Genomic DNA, 19,730 nt, shown 5'->3' with positions numbered 1-19,730 from the left:
CTCCTCTGCCTTTATCTTTTTTTTGAAAAAAAATATCATTTTGAATTTTGTAAATCATCACACATCAAACAATCCATACATTAAACATTGATTTCCCTCCCCCCCCCCATGGTTCATTACACTTCTCCTTCATTGCTGCATACTCTGATTACTCCCTATTTTAGCTCATCCAACTCTTCCTTTGTTTATATTTTTAATGCTAAATTAATTCTAATCCTGCTGACGTTTTAAGATGTTTACAGTAATCTTTCAAAAATTCAACAAACATTTTCCAATCATCCTTAAAATTTCCCCCTTCCTGACCGCTTCCCCTCTGCCTTTATCAATGTAAATAAGCAATCACTTTTGAAGCACTGTGTGTTTCTGCACAGGCCTCTTGGCAGTTTTGTTGAGAGGAACAAAAATTAAAAGGTAATACAAATTGCTGCAAGATGCATATGGGCAGTGATCTCCACAAAGTCCTAGAGTCAAAACAGAGGAATGGTAGATTTCTAAGGGATTGGTGCCATTCTGGAATTTGGATGTGTAAATTTTTGAAGCATTTTGAATCTCAAATGCATTCAAAGTACTTTAAAAAATGGCCACGTAAATCTTTGTTGCATCTATGCCCTTGGGGAATAGCACGCACAAATCTCATACCAGATCTGTGCAAAGTAAGAAAAAACTATCAGGAGCACTGCAAATGCTACACAATTTTTCATCTTATTTTGAAGATTTTGTTTTAAACAGAGAAATCTACCTTTGACTCTTAAAACTTTGATAAAATAGGATATCAAGGCATTGCAGGTTTTCTACTGTTCCTCTTGCCACTTCTGAAAGATTTCAATGTGCTGTATCTAACAATATTTCATATTTGTAGCACGTTTTACAATATCCTTATTATCATTACTTCAAAGCAAGAGCTTCATTGGCTCCCAGTTCACTTCCTATACAGTGCCCTGGATATTTTAATTGACGGAACTGTGTGTGTGTGTTTGAAAAAGCATCCTGCACACAAGCCCCACCACCCCAATTAAAGCTACAACACATTATTTGTAACTACTTCAATGGAAATGTATGAATTCCTTGTCCTCTTACTTTCAGACAGTAATATCCAATGATGCAGAAAAAGGAAATGACTGTGTGCAGAATGGCTAAAATGCGGAGTGTGGGTTCCATGTAGCCGCTACTTTCTTCAAGAACATAGTGCACTGTGATGATTCTATGGGAAGGACTTTCTAAGCTGCTTAACTTGGAGTTTTCAGCAATATTAACCACAGGAACCTCCTTTTCTTCAGCCACTGCAGATGTGGAGACCTGTTGAAATAAATTGAAGTGAATAGAAAAAAATTAAAATGCTCTGACTGTGAATTTCTGTTCTCAGAGTCTCCTGGAGGGCATTCCTGACATGTGAGATGGCACCTCCTCCTGAAGCCTTCAGGCACTAAAAACTTGGTTGCTTCTCCAGGGAGAGAGCCACTTACCTCCCAGGCCCAACTGGAAGATCCAGTAACCTACCTGCTCATTCAGAAAGACATTTAAAATTTACGCCTGTTAGTGTAGTGAAAAAAAGAATTAACAATAAACATGGCAGTGTTAATAGTCAAACAATCAATATAAAACAGGCCGGAAAAGGAGGAGGAGGAGGAGGAGGAGGAGGACAAATTCCTAAAGTTCTTACTTTCCTGCTCTACATGTGTGGAGCATAAACTGGATTAACCTAATAACCCCTAGTTCCAGGAAGGAAGAGGTGGACTGAATGCCCCCCTGGAGAGGCTGAAAACAGAAAAGACATTTGGTCATACCATGAAGGGCACTTCCGAGGTGCATGTAAAGATCAGCTCAGGTGGGACTAGATCTCCCTCTTGTGGCTGAAGGCAGGAATCACTATTTATGTACCAGAAGCCTGTGGGTTTCATTGCTTTCATGTTAAGCCATGTAGAGAGTAGAGAGTATACACAGCAACAGCAACATTAGGGTTGCCATACACCCGTTCTGCCAGATATGCCCTCTTTTTCAGCATAAAAAATCCTGTCTGTGGATTTTTTAAAAAGTAGGCAAAATGCCTGGAGTTGTTTTTTGTTTGTTTGTTTGTTTACGTGTGGCAACATTTAGTCTTGCGCCTAGCGAGCATCAGAGCAGCTACTCCAAGCACCTGGGAATGGAGGACTGGGGGCGGGGAAAGATATACAGAGGAGGGGAAGGTGGAGACCAGTGGGCATTCTCCTTTCCTGGAGCAGAAGCTGCAGAGGGAAGAATATGCAGGCAGGAGCAATCAGTTTCAGAAAGCAAGAGCATTGTGGAAGAGTGAGGAGCTTTAGTGGAGAGCCAGCGTGGTGTAGAATCATAGAATCATAGAGTTGGAAGAGACCACAAGGGCCATTGAGTCCAACCCCCTGCCAAGCAGGAAATACCATCAGAGCACTCCTGACATATGGTTGTCAAGCCTCTGCTTAAAGACCTCCAAAGAAGGAGACTCCACCACACTCCTTGGCAGCAAATTCCACTGTCGAACAGCTCTTACTGTCAGGAAGTTCTTCCTAATGTTTAGGTGGAATCTTCTTTCTTGTAGTTTGGCTAAGAGCGGTGGACTCATAATCTGGGGAACCGGGTTCGCATCCCCGCTCCTCCACATGCAGCTGCTGGGTGACCTTGGGCCAGTCACACTTCTTTGAAGTCTCTCAGCCCCACTCACCTCACAGAGTGTTTGTTGTGGGGGAGGAAGGGAAAGGAGAATGTTAGCCGCTTTGAGACTCCTTCGGGTAGTGATAAAGCGGGATATCAAATCCAAACTCTTCTTCTTCTTCTAGTCAAGGCTAGAGGCAGAATGGAGCACTCAAGCCACAGGATGTTGGGGCCTGAGCGATCAGCCCCAGAGGCAGCGGCTATTGTTATTGTTGCCGTTTCCCCTATGACTTGTCTCGCTGCTGGACGTGTGTGGAAGCTGGGAGGGGTTGCTGTAGGTGGAAACTACTCTGCGACTGGAGGGTATTTAGCCAGTCACCCTCCACCTCATTCCTGCACCCATCCCAATCTGTGTGTTCTTTCCCCGCCCTCCCACCAAATATCACGTGCTCTTTTGGGGATGACCCATAGCTTAGTGGTAAAGTACATACTTTGGGTACAGAAAGCCCAGGTTCAATCTCTGACATCCCTTGGTAAGGGCAAACCCTCTCTGAAACCTGGAAGAATCACTGATGGTCAGTAAAGACAATACTGAACTAGATTTGTGTTTGTGTGTGTCATACAGTGATAAGCTATGTAACCTTTTTTGCTCCTAAAATGTCAGTTTTCAGCTCAGATTTGCTGGGATCACCCAGGAAGGCTAAAGAACAAGAAAGTATATGTGTTTACTTTTTGTGCATATGTATACTTTTTGTATACATTTTTACTTTTTGTGTACTTTCTGTATACATTTTCATTTATATGGTACTTCATTTACACATCTGCGGATGAAAACATGAAGGAGTTACCTTATAGAAGAGCAGAATGAAATTAATGGCAAATGCAACAAACAAAGCCAACATCCTCATATTGTAGAAATTCCGAGCAAAATAGTTCTGAAAGACAAAATAATAAATATTAAATGCACTAAATACTTACATTTGAATAATTCAGTTCCGTTAACCTACAGAATGTGATCTTGAAATAAATTACCGCATTTACTCGAACCTAATGCTCACCTTTTTTGGCCAAATTACGTTGCGAAAATTAAGGTGTGCATTAGATTCGATGGCACATTTACATTCACCAGCAAATACTTTTTTTGGTGTTCATTAAGGAATTCACATAATCCAAGTGAGTCTTGATTTTGGTCTTTTAGCCATGATCAGATAAAGCAGGGGTGGCTAATCTTTTTTGGCCTAAGGGCTGCTGATCAGTCCTCAGAGGACCACATGCTAGTAATGGGTGTGGCCAGAATAAAAGTGGTCATTGCCAAAGTGGGCCCAGACACACAGGTAGCACACATACCACCCCCTTCTCTGGGTTAGTAAACCAGTCCACCGTGGCTGCATTTTGTGATTGGTATAATTTCACATGCTGTCTGAGTAGACTGTGAGAACAGGAAAACCATCTTATCTCTTTCACTGTACGTGTACTTTTGGAATGTACTTTCACTTCTGTTGTTCTCTCGGAGCTGGAGAGAACAGATGTGATTATGCATTGTCTGTACATAAAGGTAAAGGAACCCCTGACCATTAGGTCCAGTCGTGACCGACTCTAGGGTTGCGGTGCTCATCTCGCTTTATTGGATGAGGGAGCCGGCGTACACCTTCCAAGTCACGTGGCCAGCATGAACCAGAGCAGCGCACGGAAACGCTGTTTACCTTCCTGCCAGAGTGGTACCTGTTTATCTACTTGCACTTTGACATGCTTTTGAACTGCTAGGTTGGCAGGAGCAGGGACCGAGCAACGGGAGCTTACCATGTCGTGGGGATTCGAACCGCCGACCTTCTGATCGGCAAGCCCTAGGCTCTGTGGTTTAACCTTGTCTGTACATAAACTGTAAATAAACGTAGTTTAGATCTACGAATGTTTTTTTCTTCTTGCTGTGTTCTTCCAGAAGAACAGTGTGTACCTTTCATAAGAAAAGTGTCGCTGAGAGGCACTCTGGAGATGAAGGGACATGCCATTCCAGAGCTGTGCCTACAGGGAGACGCTCGGAGAAGGAGGGGGCCTCTGGCGAGCCCCAGAGCCTCATAAAATCCCAACACTCTGCTGATCTGTGCCCATCAGCAGAGGTGGGGGCAGGCTCCTCCACATCACAGGGGTAGCCTTGGAAGAGAGGTTCCTCTCCTTCCAGTGTTGCAATTGAGAGGAAATTTGGTTTCCCTGCTCTTCAGAGATGACTTATTCCACTTACAAGAAGTTTCTGCTGGTATGCAATAATTTTCTTCCAGAAGGCTGATTCCTGTGATTCTGGTTCACCATGCCTATGTTTGTGGCGCTGCCTTTGTTTCTGCTTTGCTTTATCTTCTTTTGCTTTCTCTTCCTTTTCTCCATCTTCTCCTCTAAAAGCATAAATCTTATTGTGAGTCACACTCTATTAATTAAAATATAATCTCTCATTGGAAAAAGAAACAAGCTGTGTCAATCACATGTTTCATGGGCACTTTAAAGAAGACTGGGTCCTCTTTCAAGTACTTACTGTATGTGAGATGATCACAGCTGGAAAGGGCATTTAGGGAATGTATAATGGATAAGGGCTTATAAAAGCCCTTAAGATACAAGACACTTATAATGGATTTAACACAGTGGGAAGAAAATAAATGTGGGTTAAAAAGGGAACGGTCTTTACAAAGCAATTACAATATAATTAATTCACATTGAAGCACACAGGATGTAAAACACTTTTAACAATGACTGCTAAAGTGATCACTATACTCTATATAACTGAGCTGTTAGAAGATAAGGACATAAATACAACTGAGTTGTCATTTATTTCAATGGGTTTTGCTTCCAAGTGCATTTAAGACCACAATATTCATAAGTGGATTCATAAATGCTAGAAATATTGACACATACTCTGCTTTTTCAGGTACAAATTTAGTTTCTTCTTTCTCATCCTTTTCATCTTCGTTCACCTTCTGGTCCTTCAACAAATAAGGAGGAAACAATTATGGCAATGCACTACTTTCAAGTCATGTTTAAAAAAACCCAGCACCATAGCCTTGACTATGTCATTTAAAATATACTAATGTTCATATTGAGTAGAACATGAGGACACTCCTATTTACTTGAAAATATTGTTTTCTATTTAAAACTCAAACCAATTATAATCAGAGTATATTAGGAACTCCAGCAATGTCACTTTAGAAAGATGAAAGCTTTGCTTGCTCAATATTGTTGTTGTTAGTTGTATTTTTCACAAAAGGTGAAAGCAACTTACACAAACCAACATTAGAAACAACAGTATAAGTGACCTGTAATGTTCACTGGTATGTACAGAAGAGTATTTATCATTTATTTATTTTATTATTTATTTATTGAATTTATATATCGCCCTATACCTGGAGGTCTCAGGGCCGTTCACAGAATCTCAGGGCAGTTCACAGATTCAGCACAACCCACCCAACTAAGATATGACAGAAAATTAAAGTTCAAAAAATAAATAGTGATGGTGCCAGGCATGCCTCTCTAGAGAGAATACTCTGTAGTTGTTAATCCATTGAAAAATGGAATCAACATGCATGATGTGCTGATTTATATTTCCTAAAAACAATTTTTAAAAGTCTAAAATCAGATTTAAACAGTATAGACATACAAATTATAGTGTGTACCTGTATTTTTTCTTGCACATCAGGTAAGGGGGGTAAAGAAGGACTGCTCAGCAAATCACTTAGGCCTGCATTAGGATTATGTGGGATTAGTTTATATTGTCCTCCCTCTCTTTTTAAATCCAAGCCAAATATGTCCGAGAGGAGGTCACTGTCTTCTGACAAAGCTTTCAGATCGGTCAGATCTTCTGCAGGCAGGGGAGCTTCTGTTGGCTTTCTTTCCGCTTCTTCCCCTTCACCACGCACCTCATCTTGAGTAGGGTCAGGCATGTTGGCTAAGAGTTCGGCCACCTTGATTTTCTTAGCCCCTTCAACTAGGCTTCCTCCAAGCAGCAAACTGTACATGATTTGAAAGAACCCTCGGAAGACGCTTGATATGAAATGCATTAAGCCCATTAAAATGCTCCAATATGAGGAGAAAAAAGCCATCGCCATGTCTTTCATGGTCATCTTTTTCATCTTCTTCATCTGCTTCTTGATACTTTTCATGCTTAGCACTTTCATGAGTGTCATTATGTTATACCTGAGAGCTACTAAAGCTGATTTAACAGTTACTAGAGAGAAGAAGCCCATTCTGGGATCCTGTTCCTCAGGTTTTTCGTTCTCATTTTCTTCTTTATTTGCAGACCTCTCATTCAAATCCGACTCAGAGATCTGAGCTGCCAATTGCATTTCAAATATGGTATCCTCACAAAAATTAACAAAAAGCTCCATTTTTTCCTTTTCCCCTCCTTCATTTACTACATCAAATATAAACTGTCTCTTTGATTCTTTAACTTGAGGTTTTTCCCATTGTGTCCGACTTGATTCACTTATCTCAAAGTAAACTCGTTCAATGCGCTTTGCGCTACCCATTATCTCTATGCGCCCTAAGAAGGGCTGGAAATAGTTCAAAACACTATCTGCCAATTCAAGAAAAGTTTGCAACCGAGTGTCATGAGGCATGTGCTCTGACAAGTTTGTCAGGAGGACAGCAACATTGAAGCCAATGTCTTTGGCCGGCTCATGAAACCGTTTCACAAATTCCTCATAATCCAAAGTCTCATTCTCATCTGTTTCAGCACATGAGAGCAAAAACTCGGTTTCAGATTGAGTGTAGTGTTTGTGGCTCTCCATGGCTTTGTGGAAATCTCTTTTTGAAATGATACCCTTTCCGTCAGGATCATATTCTTTGAATGCATCAGAGAAAGTTAAATCCTTCAGTTTTAGGAACATATCAAAAAACTTTAAAATCATTTCTACATTGTTGGAGGATTCCACTAGCATGTCAACCATCTGCTTGCCGATTGTGCCATTCACAACATTACCTGAATGTGGGAAAGTGCATTGAAATTCTTGTTAAAATATTTACTCAGTTAACAACTAGAGATATATAATGCCTTGTAAACTGTTCCAGACATCAATAAAATTACTAGATAGAATTTCAGAGGTGACCATTTTGAACTACTGATAGTAATACAGGGGGTGAGCAACATTTACGTTAGGAGAAAAATAATCAGGCTTGTAAGATTCCAGACTTTTTGTTATACAAGCCTTAAAAGATTGCTGAAACCTCATGGCCTGAATACAACAAAGGGTTAAGCTTGCTTAAGCCCACTGAAATCAATTGGCTTAAGGATGCTTAACTCTGTGTTGATTTAGGCCTTTGCTTCTTTAGCATTTACCCAGATTTCCTGTTTACTGAAATATCTCCAGGTTCATTTGCACATAGGATTACATGTGGGTCAATAGTGAATATGGCTGTTGCCTTGCTTTGAAGCAGGAGTGAGGAACCTCTAACCCACAGGCCCAATTTGGCCCAGCATGGGTCCCAATTTGGCTTACAAGGCTGTTTTCCCCTACCCACACCCATCTGCTGCCATATGTGACATCAGGTGTGTGGCAGGTAGAGACTAGCTGAATTGGCTGCCCAACTGAGCTGAATTGGCTGCCCAACTGAGGTATGAGCTCAAGGCTGCTGCATGGGTTGTGTGACCAAATTTCCTGCGGGGAACTCAATCACACAACCACTGCCTGCAGAAAGTAGCAATGCCAGCCATATGCTCAGCACTGGCAAGCATAGGACTGGCAAAGCCTCTTGCACTGTGGCTGCCAAGTATCTGGTAACCACAACTGGTTGTTGGGGCATTTTGCTGTGGAAGAGATTTTGACAGGTGGCCACAACAACCCACCTCTCCGTCATCTGGCATAATGATGCCAAGGTGATTGACAAGTGGGTGGTCACATCCCCCTGTCAAAATTGGCTTGTAAGACTGGAAACTGATATGGATCTGGTCTGTTGGGCCAAAAAGGTTCCCCACTGCCGCCTTATAGAATGGAACCAAATAAAACTTGTGGGTAAAAGCAATTAATTTTTCATACGCATTGCAACTTGTGTTCGTGGGAAATCACTAATCCAATAACGTACACATTGGCTGGCTATAAAACAAAAACATTCTGAAATAATTTCAGCTAGTAGAAGCCAACAAGATGCAGAGAAAAAATAGAAAAGGGCTTATGAACAAAGAGAAACAGAAGTCAAGCTTTGAATAATTTGTGTATTTGGATAAAAAGTGATCCATTTAAAGTTGTATAAATTCTGTTTTGAGGCTTTTATGAAGACTGCTTACAAAACTGAAACTCATAGAAACAAAAAAAGCAAGTTATGTTAGTAAATACTGTTTTCTCTACAACCTTTACACAATAACAGTAAAACTGAACATTTTACATTGTGCTTTTATTGGAGACTATAGTACATTAGCAGGTTCCATGAGCCAAACTACAGGTGATGTTAAATGAGTCTTTGTAGTTCACCAGAACATTTTTAAAAATGCAAAGAGCAGCTATGAGATGGTCACGGCGGCTGATAATTACAGGGATCATAGCAGACAGGAAGGGGGAGTTTAAACAGTCTCCTCCCTTGATGTAGCTGTGACAGAAATAGATCATATGAAGCTATTTGTATTAGGACGAAATCCCCCATTGGCACCAATTTTTTTTACCTCTTTGCAATTTGAAGAAAGTCAATAAAGGTTTGGTTTGGGGATTGCTTGTGTGTGTGTTTTTTTAAGAAAAAAAAGTTTTAAAATGAACTTGAAATTACCTTCTAACATAGATAACAACATGACCACCATATCCTTCTGAAGATCCATTAATTCTTTCAGTAATTCAATTTGGCTAGAATCCTGTCAACATAAAATACAAGATTCATGGCAGTGTTCTTTTAGCCCAGCAACTATGATCATATTGAGAAAACTATGTCTCTGGCTTAGAATTGGGGGCTCACTGATTTCTGATAATACTGTGACAGCTACAGGTCCCTGTGTCACTTTGAACATTCGAGAGTAGCTTTTGGGTGATGGAAGGTGGAATGGAAAAGGAGGGGCTGGAAGGTGGAACACAGCGTGTGACTCTTCGGATCAGATCTTTAAAAAAGAAACTCAGTTTTCCCAACAATAATTGGTTGATTTGAACCAATTGCAAACTATCTATGAATAAACAATAGCTTTGAAATGTGGCTTGAAATAATTAACGTTTTTCAGAATGAAAATCAATCATTTCAATATCACTCAGGATTTGAAAGCAGGTTAGCCAAACCCCGATATGAATGAATCTGGTTAAATACCGTTCTGTTGGTGCAGATGTAACATGGAACTATGTTTAAAGCTGAAGGGGAAACAAAAGGAATTCAAAGTGTAAAAAAGGAGGGTGGGGATAGGATGGCATGTGAGACCCCCTCCAAATTTCTGGTTAAGTGCAGTTTCATGTCTGCAGCAGGGCACACTTGTGTGAGTGAAAAATGCTTACACCAGAGGTGGTTAACTCCCACTTAAGAGAGGCCTGAGGTGACTGCCCAAGGAATTTTTCTTGCTGCCAAGATCACACTGATTTTGGTGACAACAAAAGTTGAGGACATACACAGCTGGGATGGGCATTTTGATGAAGATGAAATTTCCCACTCCCTGGTCATCAGATTAATCTTTGGATGAGCAGAAAGGGGATGATACCCACCCCAGCTACTCTACATGGATGCGTGTTTATGAAGGTGAATGAAGACCAATCAACGGAGGATAAATATTGGTAAGACAAGGGTCCTATTGGCCAATGATGGTTACTTTCAGGAATTGGGATGTCAGCCTGCTTTTGACAGGCTAGCACTCTCCCTGAGAGACCAAGTATGTAGCTTCGGGTACTCCTTGATACTACAAGCTGTGACTATCTTCTTTAATGAAGTTAAAGTAAAATAGTTTTTTAAATTTATAGATGGAGATATTGTACCTGAGAAAGCTTCATCTGCATATGGGCAAATACATGAAGAAAACCAACAACAGCATCCCACAGTCTGCTATGCGCCAGACTCTGCTGGTTACCCGTACATGGTCCCTGAAAAAGAGGTTTTAACAAACAACAAAACTGAAGTTAAAAGGGAAATATAACATAAGCTGCCTCTGGCTGATTACTGTCACGACAGTGGGAATGGCTAATGAAAATGTTACACAAATGAAACATCTTTGAGAACAAACTCACATGCTTAGCCCATGGGGTCCCTGTGAAAAATGGCTTTTCCATTCACCTTCACATACACATTAATTTGTATACACAAAATTGTCCACCCATTTCAATGCATCACTTGGACAAGAATATGAACAGAGTTACTGGGCAATATCCAATGAAATGCTTCCACTACAAGATTTCTGCTTCTACCACAGAACCTCTCCTCTGCTTTCTCTGCACCCTCCCCAAATTTGTTCTAGACGGTTGGGAGACACACCCATCCCAAATATATCTAGTGGGAGAGGAGAGGGAGTGGAAGTTATATTGTGCAGCCAAAAGTTATTGCCCCAAATGTTCTTTCTTACCACCCACCATACATGCAGACACTTTATCCCTTGTTTATGGATTGTTTCAAACATTACCTGAATATATTCTGTAAGAGTATTGAAAACCTGCTTTGCAACTTGAATTGCTTTAGAGAAATTACGTTGTCCTTGTTCATCAATAACATCCTTTCCAGAGTAATACCAATAGAAATCACTAATTGATTCCTGAAAGTGGATGAAGAAATATACAAAGTGCATGAATTCACAACTCAGAAACTAGAGACTATTTTTGTATTAGACAACTAACTGAATAAATAATCATTATTAGTGATAACATCACTAAAATTGCATTTGACATATTAAAAAAAAGCAAAGTGTTCAGAAAGTCTCCAGAACTATGACACTGACTAATGTCACTTTAAGTTCCAGTTCCCAGAATTCTTCTAGACAATGGAAACTCCATTGCAACTAAAATCAGAGTAAGCTGCTAGTTTGCATTAGCTTTTTTCTGGGGCTTGATTCCTTTGCTGCTTTTTGCAGCCTCACATGTTTGGGAAGATGCAAGAGATCATGGATGGGGGCAGGGCAACTAGCTGGCATTGGCAGAGAGTTGGGGGATCTCAATTTTGATGCACCAGATTTGTCATCATGCTATTTTGAGGGTGTAGAAATTATAGAAGGATGCCACCAGTGTGCATAAGGCAATTAAGCAAGATCATGTTCTTAGACATTTGACTGTTTATAACAATTTTAAAAACAAACAAAAACCAAGGTATTATTTAACTCTGTAGGTACATGTCTTTCCCTCTCTTCTATTTTTATTTAAAAGCATTTATAAACTACAGTACTCAATATTTTTTTTAAAAAAAATTAGAGTTGTGAAACAGTACAAAACATAAAAACACTAAAGCAATATAATAAAGCAGAGCTTTAAAAAACCATATAAAAACAATAGTACAGGGCCCACACTTATGGATCACGAAAAGCTAGTACAAAATTATTTCGTGCTTGTTGGCTGGTAAGCAGCGTAGCACAGGAATATTGACCCCCAGCCAGCCACCCACCCATTGGAATTTATTTTTTCATACTCTTTTGGAAGCAGAGAGATTGGAGAGGCTTTTATTTATTTCCTCCAAGTTCTCTTATACGGTTCTGGTTTGTTGTTTTTTAAAAAATACATTAAAAGGTTTATAAATACTTTTAAATAACTAAAAAAAGTAGCAATATAAACACTTGATGTTACACAATTTTGCATTTTGATGCAATTCTTTTCAACAAACTAGAGTTCACATGCATTATATTTTACCTGAACTCTCAGTAAATAATCCACAGTAGATATTATAATATTGACAGTTGTATTGTTACCAGTCTGAGTCCTCAAGTAATTCTGAAAATCTTGGAAAGATAGAACAAGATTGAATTAACTTTAGCCCCTGTCTTATATCCCTTTAAAATCTCCTATCAGAGTATAAAATGCATGTTTTCTAAAGCATATTTCCTGCTGATAATCTGTATTTTCCTTTTCCAAACATTTTAATTATGCTTAATTTTTTAGATTATGCACTATAGTTATTCTTGAGATAGTAGACTTTTTTTATATTGTAGGAGAACTGAATTGAATTACAGGGAGGATCAAATTTAGTTTTCTACTTTCTGTCCACTTACATTGGAGAAGAACATCTCTTGATTACTGTGGTAGTACTGTGCACTAAGTAGTACTACATAGCTATTAGGGAGATTGTCTACCTGGTAAAAAAAGACTTGTGTTATGCACATTTACAATTAGGGGAATGAAAGAATCAACAAAATAAGCAGTGTTGCTCCACTTATTTTTCCTGTATAACGTGTTTCTAGAGATGTCATTTAATTTGTTTTCACAGCTCAACTGTTTAAGAAAATTGGCACTATCAATCTACATAACTATTCTTCCTTCATGCTGTGTTTACTATTTGGAAAAATTCATTAAGGTGTTAAGCCTTTTACAGTGAGTACTTATAGCTGGTTACTCCAACACTGGATTAGTTAATAGCATTATTTAAACAAACCTGAGTTGTGCCCCTCGCAAAGCAACTGGAGGAACCGGAAGAGGTCACAAGTAAATTCATCATCTTGCATCACCTTTTCTCCTGTGGAAAAGCCAGTTGCCAGTAAATATTATGAAAAGTTGCAAAGCAACTCTGAAGCTTCACATATTCATCTGACTGATATAAAAAAAACGCATAGATTATAAGTGAATGTAGACTTAAAGCATGTTTTCAAAATCAAATATATGTCATACTCACTTGCAGGAAAGGTGTATTTATTTATCATAAGAAAAATAAGTATAATTTAGAAATACATTTCTCTCTCAAAAAAAATGGTAGCATGGGCTTGGCAACATTTTAGAAATTTCTGAACTTTGTATAATAGTTGAAATATAATCTTGGTTTTTTAAGTGTGACTAAAATGAGCTTCTGGAATAGGGCTACCAATTACTGACCCAATGAGGCTCCTGCAGAATTATTCCTCCATTCGTTCAGTTTGAAACATTTCTATACTGCCTTCAATTTAAGATTTCCAGGGCAATTTACAGTAAAAAAAATAAAATAAACACAGAAAGGCAGTACATAGAACAATCACAGGATGCATCAAAATTAACCAGAGTTTAAAAGCTTGGGGAAGTAAAATAAAAATAAAAAGGTCTTTGCTTAGCACCCAAAGGACATTACATGCCAGAGTTCTGCATGCAAGGTGCTGGAAAGTCCTTCCCTATAGCTGTCCACCTAACTTCAGATAGTGAAACCACCCAGAAGGTTTTTGTGTATCAATACTTCAAATCGTGCTCAGAAACACTGACAGCTGTGTTTTGGGCTGCCTGGTCTCTGGACGGTTTTCAAAGGCAGCCCGACATACAATGCATTTCTGTAGTCTAACCCAGAGTTTACAAAGCTTGGGTAACTATAGTCATTCATTCTATCCAGGAGAGATCACAAATGACACATGAGCTTTAGCTGGTGAAAGGCAGTTCATGCTACTGAGGCCACTTAGACCACTAGCAACAAAGCTGGATCAATGAGTGCTCCTCAGACTGCCAACCTGATCATTTAAACTGGAGTGAGGACCCTTCCAGAACAGACTGAACCACACACCAATAGAATCTCTGGCTTGTTGGAAGTGAGTTTCAGTTTGTTAGCTTTCACCCAGTCCATCTTCTTCATCCAGACAGTGATTCAGCACTTCCAACATCTCACCTGATTCGGATGTAAAGGAATGAGAATTGAGTATCACTTGCATTTTGTTGCCAACTGACTGTGAAACTCATGACATCAATCAGTGGTTCCATGCAGATGTTGAAAAGCACAAGATTGAATCCTGCAGTATACCACAGCACAAATGCCATGGGGATAAGCATAAGTCTCCTAGCACCACTTTCTGGAATCAGCTCTCCAGGTAGGAATAGAACCATCAAAACATGATGGAACAACCACCAAGGCAGCATTAAACCCTGCCCTCCCATCCATCAGCTGGCATCACCAGTGGACTGATGTATGATGGGCATGTTTGGGGGGAAATGGCCTTGTAGACCAAATTGGACCCCATGGCAGGCCAAGATGAGCCTGCAGATTAGAGGTTCCCCACCCCTGCCATAAATATATGAAATAAATTAAAAAATTATCCAGTAGCACCTTAGAGACCAACTAAGTTTGGGCATAAGCTTTCATGTGCATGCACACTTCTTATACCCAGAACAAACTTAGTTGGTCTCTAATGTGCTACTGGACATTTTTTTTTTTTTTTACTGCATGAGGCCAACACAGCTACCTACCTAAATCTACAAATATATGAAGTTTCAATTTATCAGAAATCTATGTAAATGATTCACAAACAGGGTCTCCATCAGACTTGTTCAAGAGCAATATGTGATGAGTTCTTCAACAGGTATCTCAAAGGAAATTTATTTTAAAAGGTGACATTGAGCCATGGAATAAAAATTGTAGGGAGTCAGATCTTAATGAATGAATGGAGAGAATGGGTACAAGCCTTTTATGAAGGACTGCTCATATCTCTATCCAAGTTTTGACACAGCAGAATAAACTACAATAAAGGAATATGTTGTGCTTATAGAAAAGAAAACTGGCAGTCTCGGCCAGAAGCCTTTAAAAACAATTTTGTATAGCTTGTGTTAAACATTCAGATAGTTCAAAAGTCTCATTGTACATTAACTATTTAGCTAAAATACTGCCATTGCCCATGCTGCATTTAAATGATATTGTTACACATATAGATGACTTCATGTTACTGCCATGGAAAATCTGAAATAGAGATGTATTTAAACAAAAGTAATGTCTGGAAGAAATAAAAAGTGGTGTATGTACTCCCTTGAAAGTGCTGAATGCCAGACTACTAATGATCTCTCCATAGTCTTGTTCTCTCCTTGTCACTAATGATTAGCTTTTTTGGACTATAACTTCCATCACTCCTCCTACCTGTGGCAGATGGAGGTTGTAGCCTAAAGAATCCAGGGACCACCAGGTTGGGGAAGGCTGATTTAAAACTGTTACATGTAAGCATACATATTTCACATTATAAGAGGAGAAAAAATGAATTTGTGGTAAAACTGCCATTATAAAGGAAAAGAATAGAGGAACTAATTGAACTAATTGCTGGTGATGAATTTCATCAATGTGAGAGCCAGTGTGGTGTAGTGGTTAAGAGCGGTAGTCTCGTAATCTGGGGAACCGGGTTCATGTCTCCGCTCCTCCACATGCAGCTGCTGGGTGACCTTGGGCCAGTCACACTTCTTTGAAGTCTCTCAGCCCCACTCACCTCACAGAGTGTTTGTTGTGGGGGAGGAAGGGAAAGGAGAATGTGAGCCGCTTTGAGACTCCTTAAAGGGAGTGAAAGGCGGGATATCAAATCCAAACTCTTCTTCTTCTTCTTCTACCAAATTCAGGTAAGATATATGGCTGCAGGTTACCTGTTGCGGGACTCTCCTACCTAATGCCACTGCATTCAAAGCATACAAATAAATTTCATTGAGCCCAGTGAAGGAACAAGGGTGATGCCCAAGTGCTCTTGTTGTTGTTGTTGTTGGCGGCAGCAGCGGCATCTCTCTGTGTCAGGAGACAATGGAAGAGTATGCCTTTGAGAGAATTACAGTGTCTGCTGTGGCTTCACGGCCTGAAAGTGGAAGTGGTGCTGGCCGAAGGCAAACAAAGCAATTTCTAATTACTAGGATGGAGCAAGAGATGAAGGTAGGCTTCTTTGAGATCTCTTGAAGTAAAATGTCATCAGGGTGCAGGGCTACCTGTACAGATGATAGCTTCCATTCTGAATTGATTTGGGAGTTTCAGATCAAGTACAACTGTCCAAGAATTTGAGTCCCTCTTCAACACCACAAAGAATATGGAGTAGATGCTGAAGAGACACTCACCTCAAGGGACTGGTTTGATGGCAGCCATGTCTAGGAGGAGCATGAAGGGTAAGAGCCAAACCTGTGGTTCAACACATGAGGGTGTACTGGACCAGGACTCATGTCCTCCTAAGGAAGACAAATGGCTCTTTTGGCTGGGAAAATTGATGTCCCCCCACACTCTGCTCCTTCTGACAAAGAAGCAAGATGACACAGGGCAAGATGGAGAAGGAAGAATAAGAGCAAAGTCATGGAGGAATGAAGGGTGTGGTTCAAAACACAAGCTGATACATATTTTGCGTATGTGTGTGCATATGTTTCTAAGGCACACACAAGGAAGATAAAGAGCAGGGTCAGGAGAGGATTAAAACGTGAGAAGACAAGAACATGGGGGGTGGGCTGATGTGGACAGTAAAAGGGAAGGAACAAAGCCTGGACAGTGGTAGCTGAGTCACAGAAATGGAATAGGCACGTAGAAAGGTTAAAAACAACCCCCCTGGGGACAAATGCCTTGGGGAGAAAGTTTTGGGCCGCAGAACAAACATGACCATTTTGAGGAAGGCAGAAAAGTGAACTGGACTCTTGGGAGCTGCCTACTTTACTTTCCTGCCTTCAACTACAAGTTGGTGCTACATCCCACATTGATCAGCTTCACCAGCAACATGAGAAAGTAACAATCCAGCAAGGCAAGTTTATTTCTTTTCATTCCAAGATTCCAAATCTGGCCCTTGTCATATGTTTATAGATGAAACCGTTCCTGTGGCAACTGTACACTGGGTTTATCTCACAATAACGTACCTATGAAACAGCCCCTAGGCAGCCCAAGTTGTGCATTTGTATTTTCTAGAAGAAAGCTGCATTGTTTTGATATTGGCTACTAAGTCACTTTGTTGACCAATTTAATAGTAAGCATTATAAACAAACAAAATAGATCAGGTTCTCTTGAACAACAGTACATGTTCTTTTCCTTGCTATAGCATGCACTAAATCCACTGTTGCTATTCAGGAAGAGGAGAACATGTGTTGAGCGAAAACGTTTTGTAATGGGATTCATTCAAGAAGCCATCAGTGATGCTCTGGAACCCAGCAGTTCTTGGAAGAAAAGGGACAGGGCTAAAACTGGGAGGCAATGCAATAGCGTAAAGCAGCTGTCCCTCTGCCCCGGTGCGTATTTAGGCTGCAACACAACGCTTGTAAATCCCACTAACCTCAGTGGCTGTGATGTCTGGTATCATGCTTATGATCAGACTAGAAAATATATTTCTACTATACATGTAACAATACTTAAAACTTTCCCTACAATGTCTGGGTCATAAAATTAAGATCTCATACCAAGAGAAAACCAAAAATCAGTAAGAAAGTAAAAACCTTACATCTCAAACATTTCCCAAGTATCTTAGACATCAGGTTAACATTATATGTTAACTATCCTAAAATGTTCAAAGGAGAGGAAATAATGCACTTTCAAGCTTATCATGATTTATGTGAAAATTGTACGGATTATAAGGAGTAAAATGAAAATGTAGTGTAATTTAATGTACAATAATGTATGCCTTTGGTTTTGAACCTTTTCCCAATAATAACCACAGCAATTAAAACGTAACACATAAAGAAAACGCAACATTGATTACATCACAAAGACAAATTAGATACATATCTGGTAGAGAACCACCAATGTTTTTACCAGTGGGGGGTCCAGTATTAAGAACATGAAGCATGAAGTTGGTCATAGTGAGAGGGGATCAGGAGAAATATATTGTAGAGGAAGGGGCAGTACACAGGAAACAACTGGCATATTTATTTACTATGCTATTTTCTTTTTTCTCTCTAGTGGAAAGAGACAGTTAGTGGAAAGAGACACCACCAGTTAAAAGATCTCTCTGAAATAATTGTATTAACAAATACCTGCAATAAAAGCTCATAACTTAAACAAGTGAGATATAAAAACTTTGATAAACCAAGAGGATATTATTATATACATATAATATTACTCAAAAGAATTAACACATCCCTCAACTTTGAAAAATGTGTTCTTTGAAAAATAGTATATTACATCTCCGTAATTTCAGTATCCATTTTAAGAAACAGCTTTTTGTAGCTTGTTGTATACCTGGTTGTGTAGTCTACATTGTTCTGTCTGACAATTATACCAATACCACTGGAGCCCATAAATTTTCAACAGTGTTCATACAGATGACTGCTAGAGGAATTGTGTCTATATAATTTCTGCTTTCAGGTTCCCATTTTGTTGCTTAGAGATCAATAATGTCTACCTATAGTGCACTGCAGGGTTGGAAAGTCCCCCATCACAAACATAAATGGATCCCTGTGTGTGTGAACTTCCCATATGCTTCAGTCCTGCATTCGTGTCCGATATCCTCTACCCAATTGAATGAGGAAGTCCATTCATGAAGAACTCTGTATAGTTCAGGGCAAAATATTTAAAAATTATAGTATTCCATCAGAAGAGGGTTTTCATCATGTATGTGGCTACTTTTTTGAATAAATAAGTTGTTGGAGTCTTTGTCTCTTAGAATCATTCATATTTTAGGGAGATTTTATGTAATTATAACTGGTGATTAACAAATGACTTTTTAAAAAGGCACTTTCAATTAAAAATTGAGCATTCTGAATTTCTTAGTTTCAAAGGAAGAGATTAAAGGAAATTAAGCAATTTGTATGTGAAGTTTCAGTGGAAGAGATTAAAGGAACTATTTAACGCTGCAGTCTTATACATACTTGCCTTATACACACTTGAACTCAATGGGACTTACTTTTGCATAGATATGCGTAGGACTGTGCTTGATAACTTTTCCATGGAAATAATGGTTTTTCAGTGGTCTTAATCACCATGCCCAAATACTGCATTTGAAGTTTGTTCAATTGTGATTTCAACACATAGGGGTGCATTTATAAGAAGTTAACTATGGAAGAGTAATGGAGGGACTATTACCTCTTTCCCTGTCAAAACTGATTTCAGCAAACTCACCCTTAGAATTTAATATCTCTACTGAATAATTGGTTTTGAGCTTTGCCCTGTCCACTAGAGTTCATGACTCAGGGAGGAACATTAGCATCTACAACACTGTAAGCGAAGCCTTATCAGCACAGTAATGATTTTGGTTAGCGTGCATTAATGATGTTTACTTTTACACTCTAAATGTATCTTCTGTCACTAAACGTCCCAGGCCATATCTGACTAAGTCACACTCAGAGTAGACTTCCTGAAATGGATGGACTTGAGTCATGACTTAATTCATGGATTTCAGTGTGTCTGCACTG

At 39.5% G+C, this 19,730-nt stretch overlaps 1 protein-coding gene and 2 long non-coding RNA genes across 20 annotated transcripts in view; 2 read left to right on the top strand and 1 right to left on the bottom strand.

Moving 5' to 3' along the window:
• RYR2 (ryanodine receptor 2) overlaps positions 1 to 19,730 on the bottom strand; it is a 252,769-nt gene that overhangs the window by 14,897 nt on the left and 218,142 nt on the right. For 17 of the 18 annotated variants that reach the window (XM_053382604.1, XM_053382607.1, XM_053382606.1 and 14 more), the window contains 10 exons: positions 13,102 to 13,182; positions 12,363 to 12,451; positions 11,153 to 11,281; positions 10,515 to 10,619; positions 9,340 to 9,421; positions 6,261 to 7,564; positions 5,506 to 5,573; positions 4,844 to 4,991; positions 3,453 to 3,539; positions 1,078 to 1,296 (listed from right to left, as the gene is read on the bottom strand). In XM_053382604.1, coding sequence (XP_053238579.1) covers positions 1,078 to 1,296; positions 3,453 to 3,539; positions 4,844 to 4,991; positions 5,506 to 5,573; positions 6,261 to 7,564; positions 9,340 to 9,421; positions 10,515 to 10,619; positions 11,153 to 11,281; positions 12,363 to 12,451; positions 13,102 to 13,182 — 2,312 coding nt within the window. Of the gene's footprint in view, positions 1 to 1,077; positions 1,297 to 3,452; positions 3,540 to 4,843; positions 4,992 to 5,505; positions 5,574 to 6,260; positions 7,565 to 9,339; positions 9,422 to 10,514; positions 10,620 to 11,152; positions 11,282 to 12,362; positions 12,452 to 13,101; positions 13,183 to 19,730 lie in introns of those variants that run through there. The other variant, XR_008329619.1, reaches the window with a different exon arrangement.
• The window catches only part of LOC128410855 (uncharacterized), a 52,392-nt gene that overhangs the window by 23,220 nt on the left and 9,442 nt on the right, over positions 1 to 19,730 (top strand). The gene's annotated exons all lie outside the window — the stretch shown is intronic.
• On the top strand, positions 16,145 to 18,972 carry LOC128410856 (uncharacterized). Its single transcript, XR_008329622.1, has 2 exons — positions 16,145 to 16,290; positions 18,280 to 18,972. It is a non-coding gene; the product is annotated as an uncharacterized LOC128410856 (long non-coding RNA).

Source organism: Podarcis raffonei, chromosome 3 (assembly GCF_027172205.1).
Source record: "Podarcis raffonei isolate rPodRaf1 chromosome 3, rPodRaf1.pri, whole genome shotgun sequence".
In the NCBI taxonomy this organism is placed as follows: domain Eukaryota; kingdom Metazoa; phylum Chordata; class Lepidosauria; order Squamata; family Lacertidae; genus Podarcis; species Podarcis raffonei.
The sequence above is the reverse complement of the archived record's forward strand: the minus strand, read 5'-3'. Positions and strand labels throughout refer to the sequence as shown.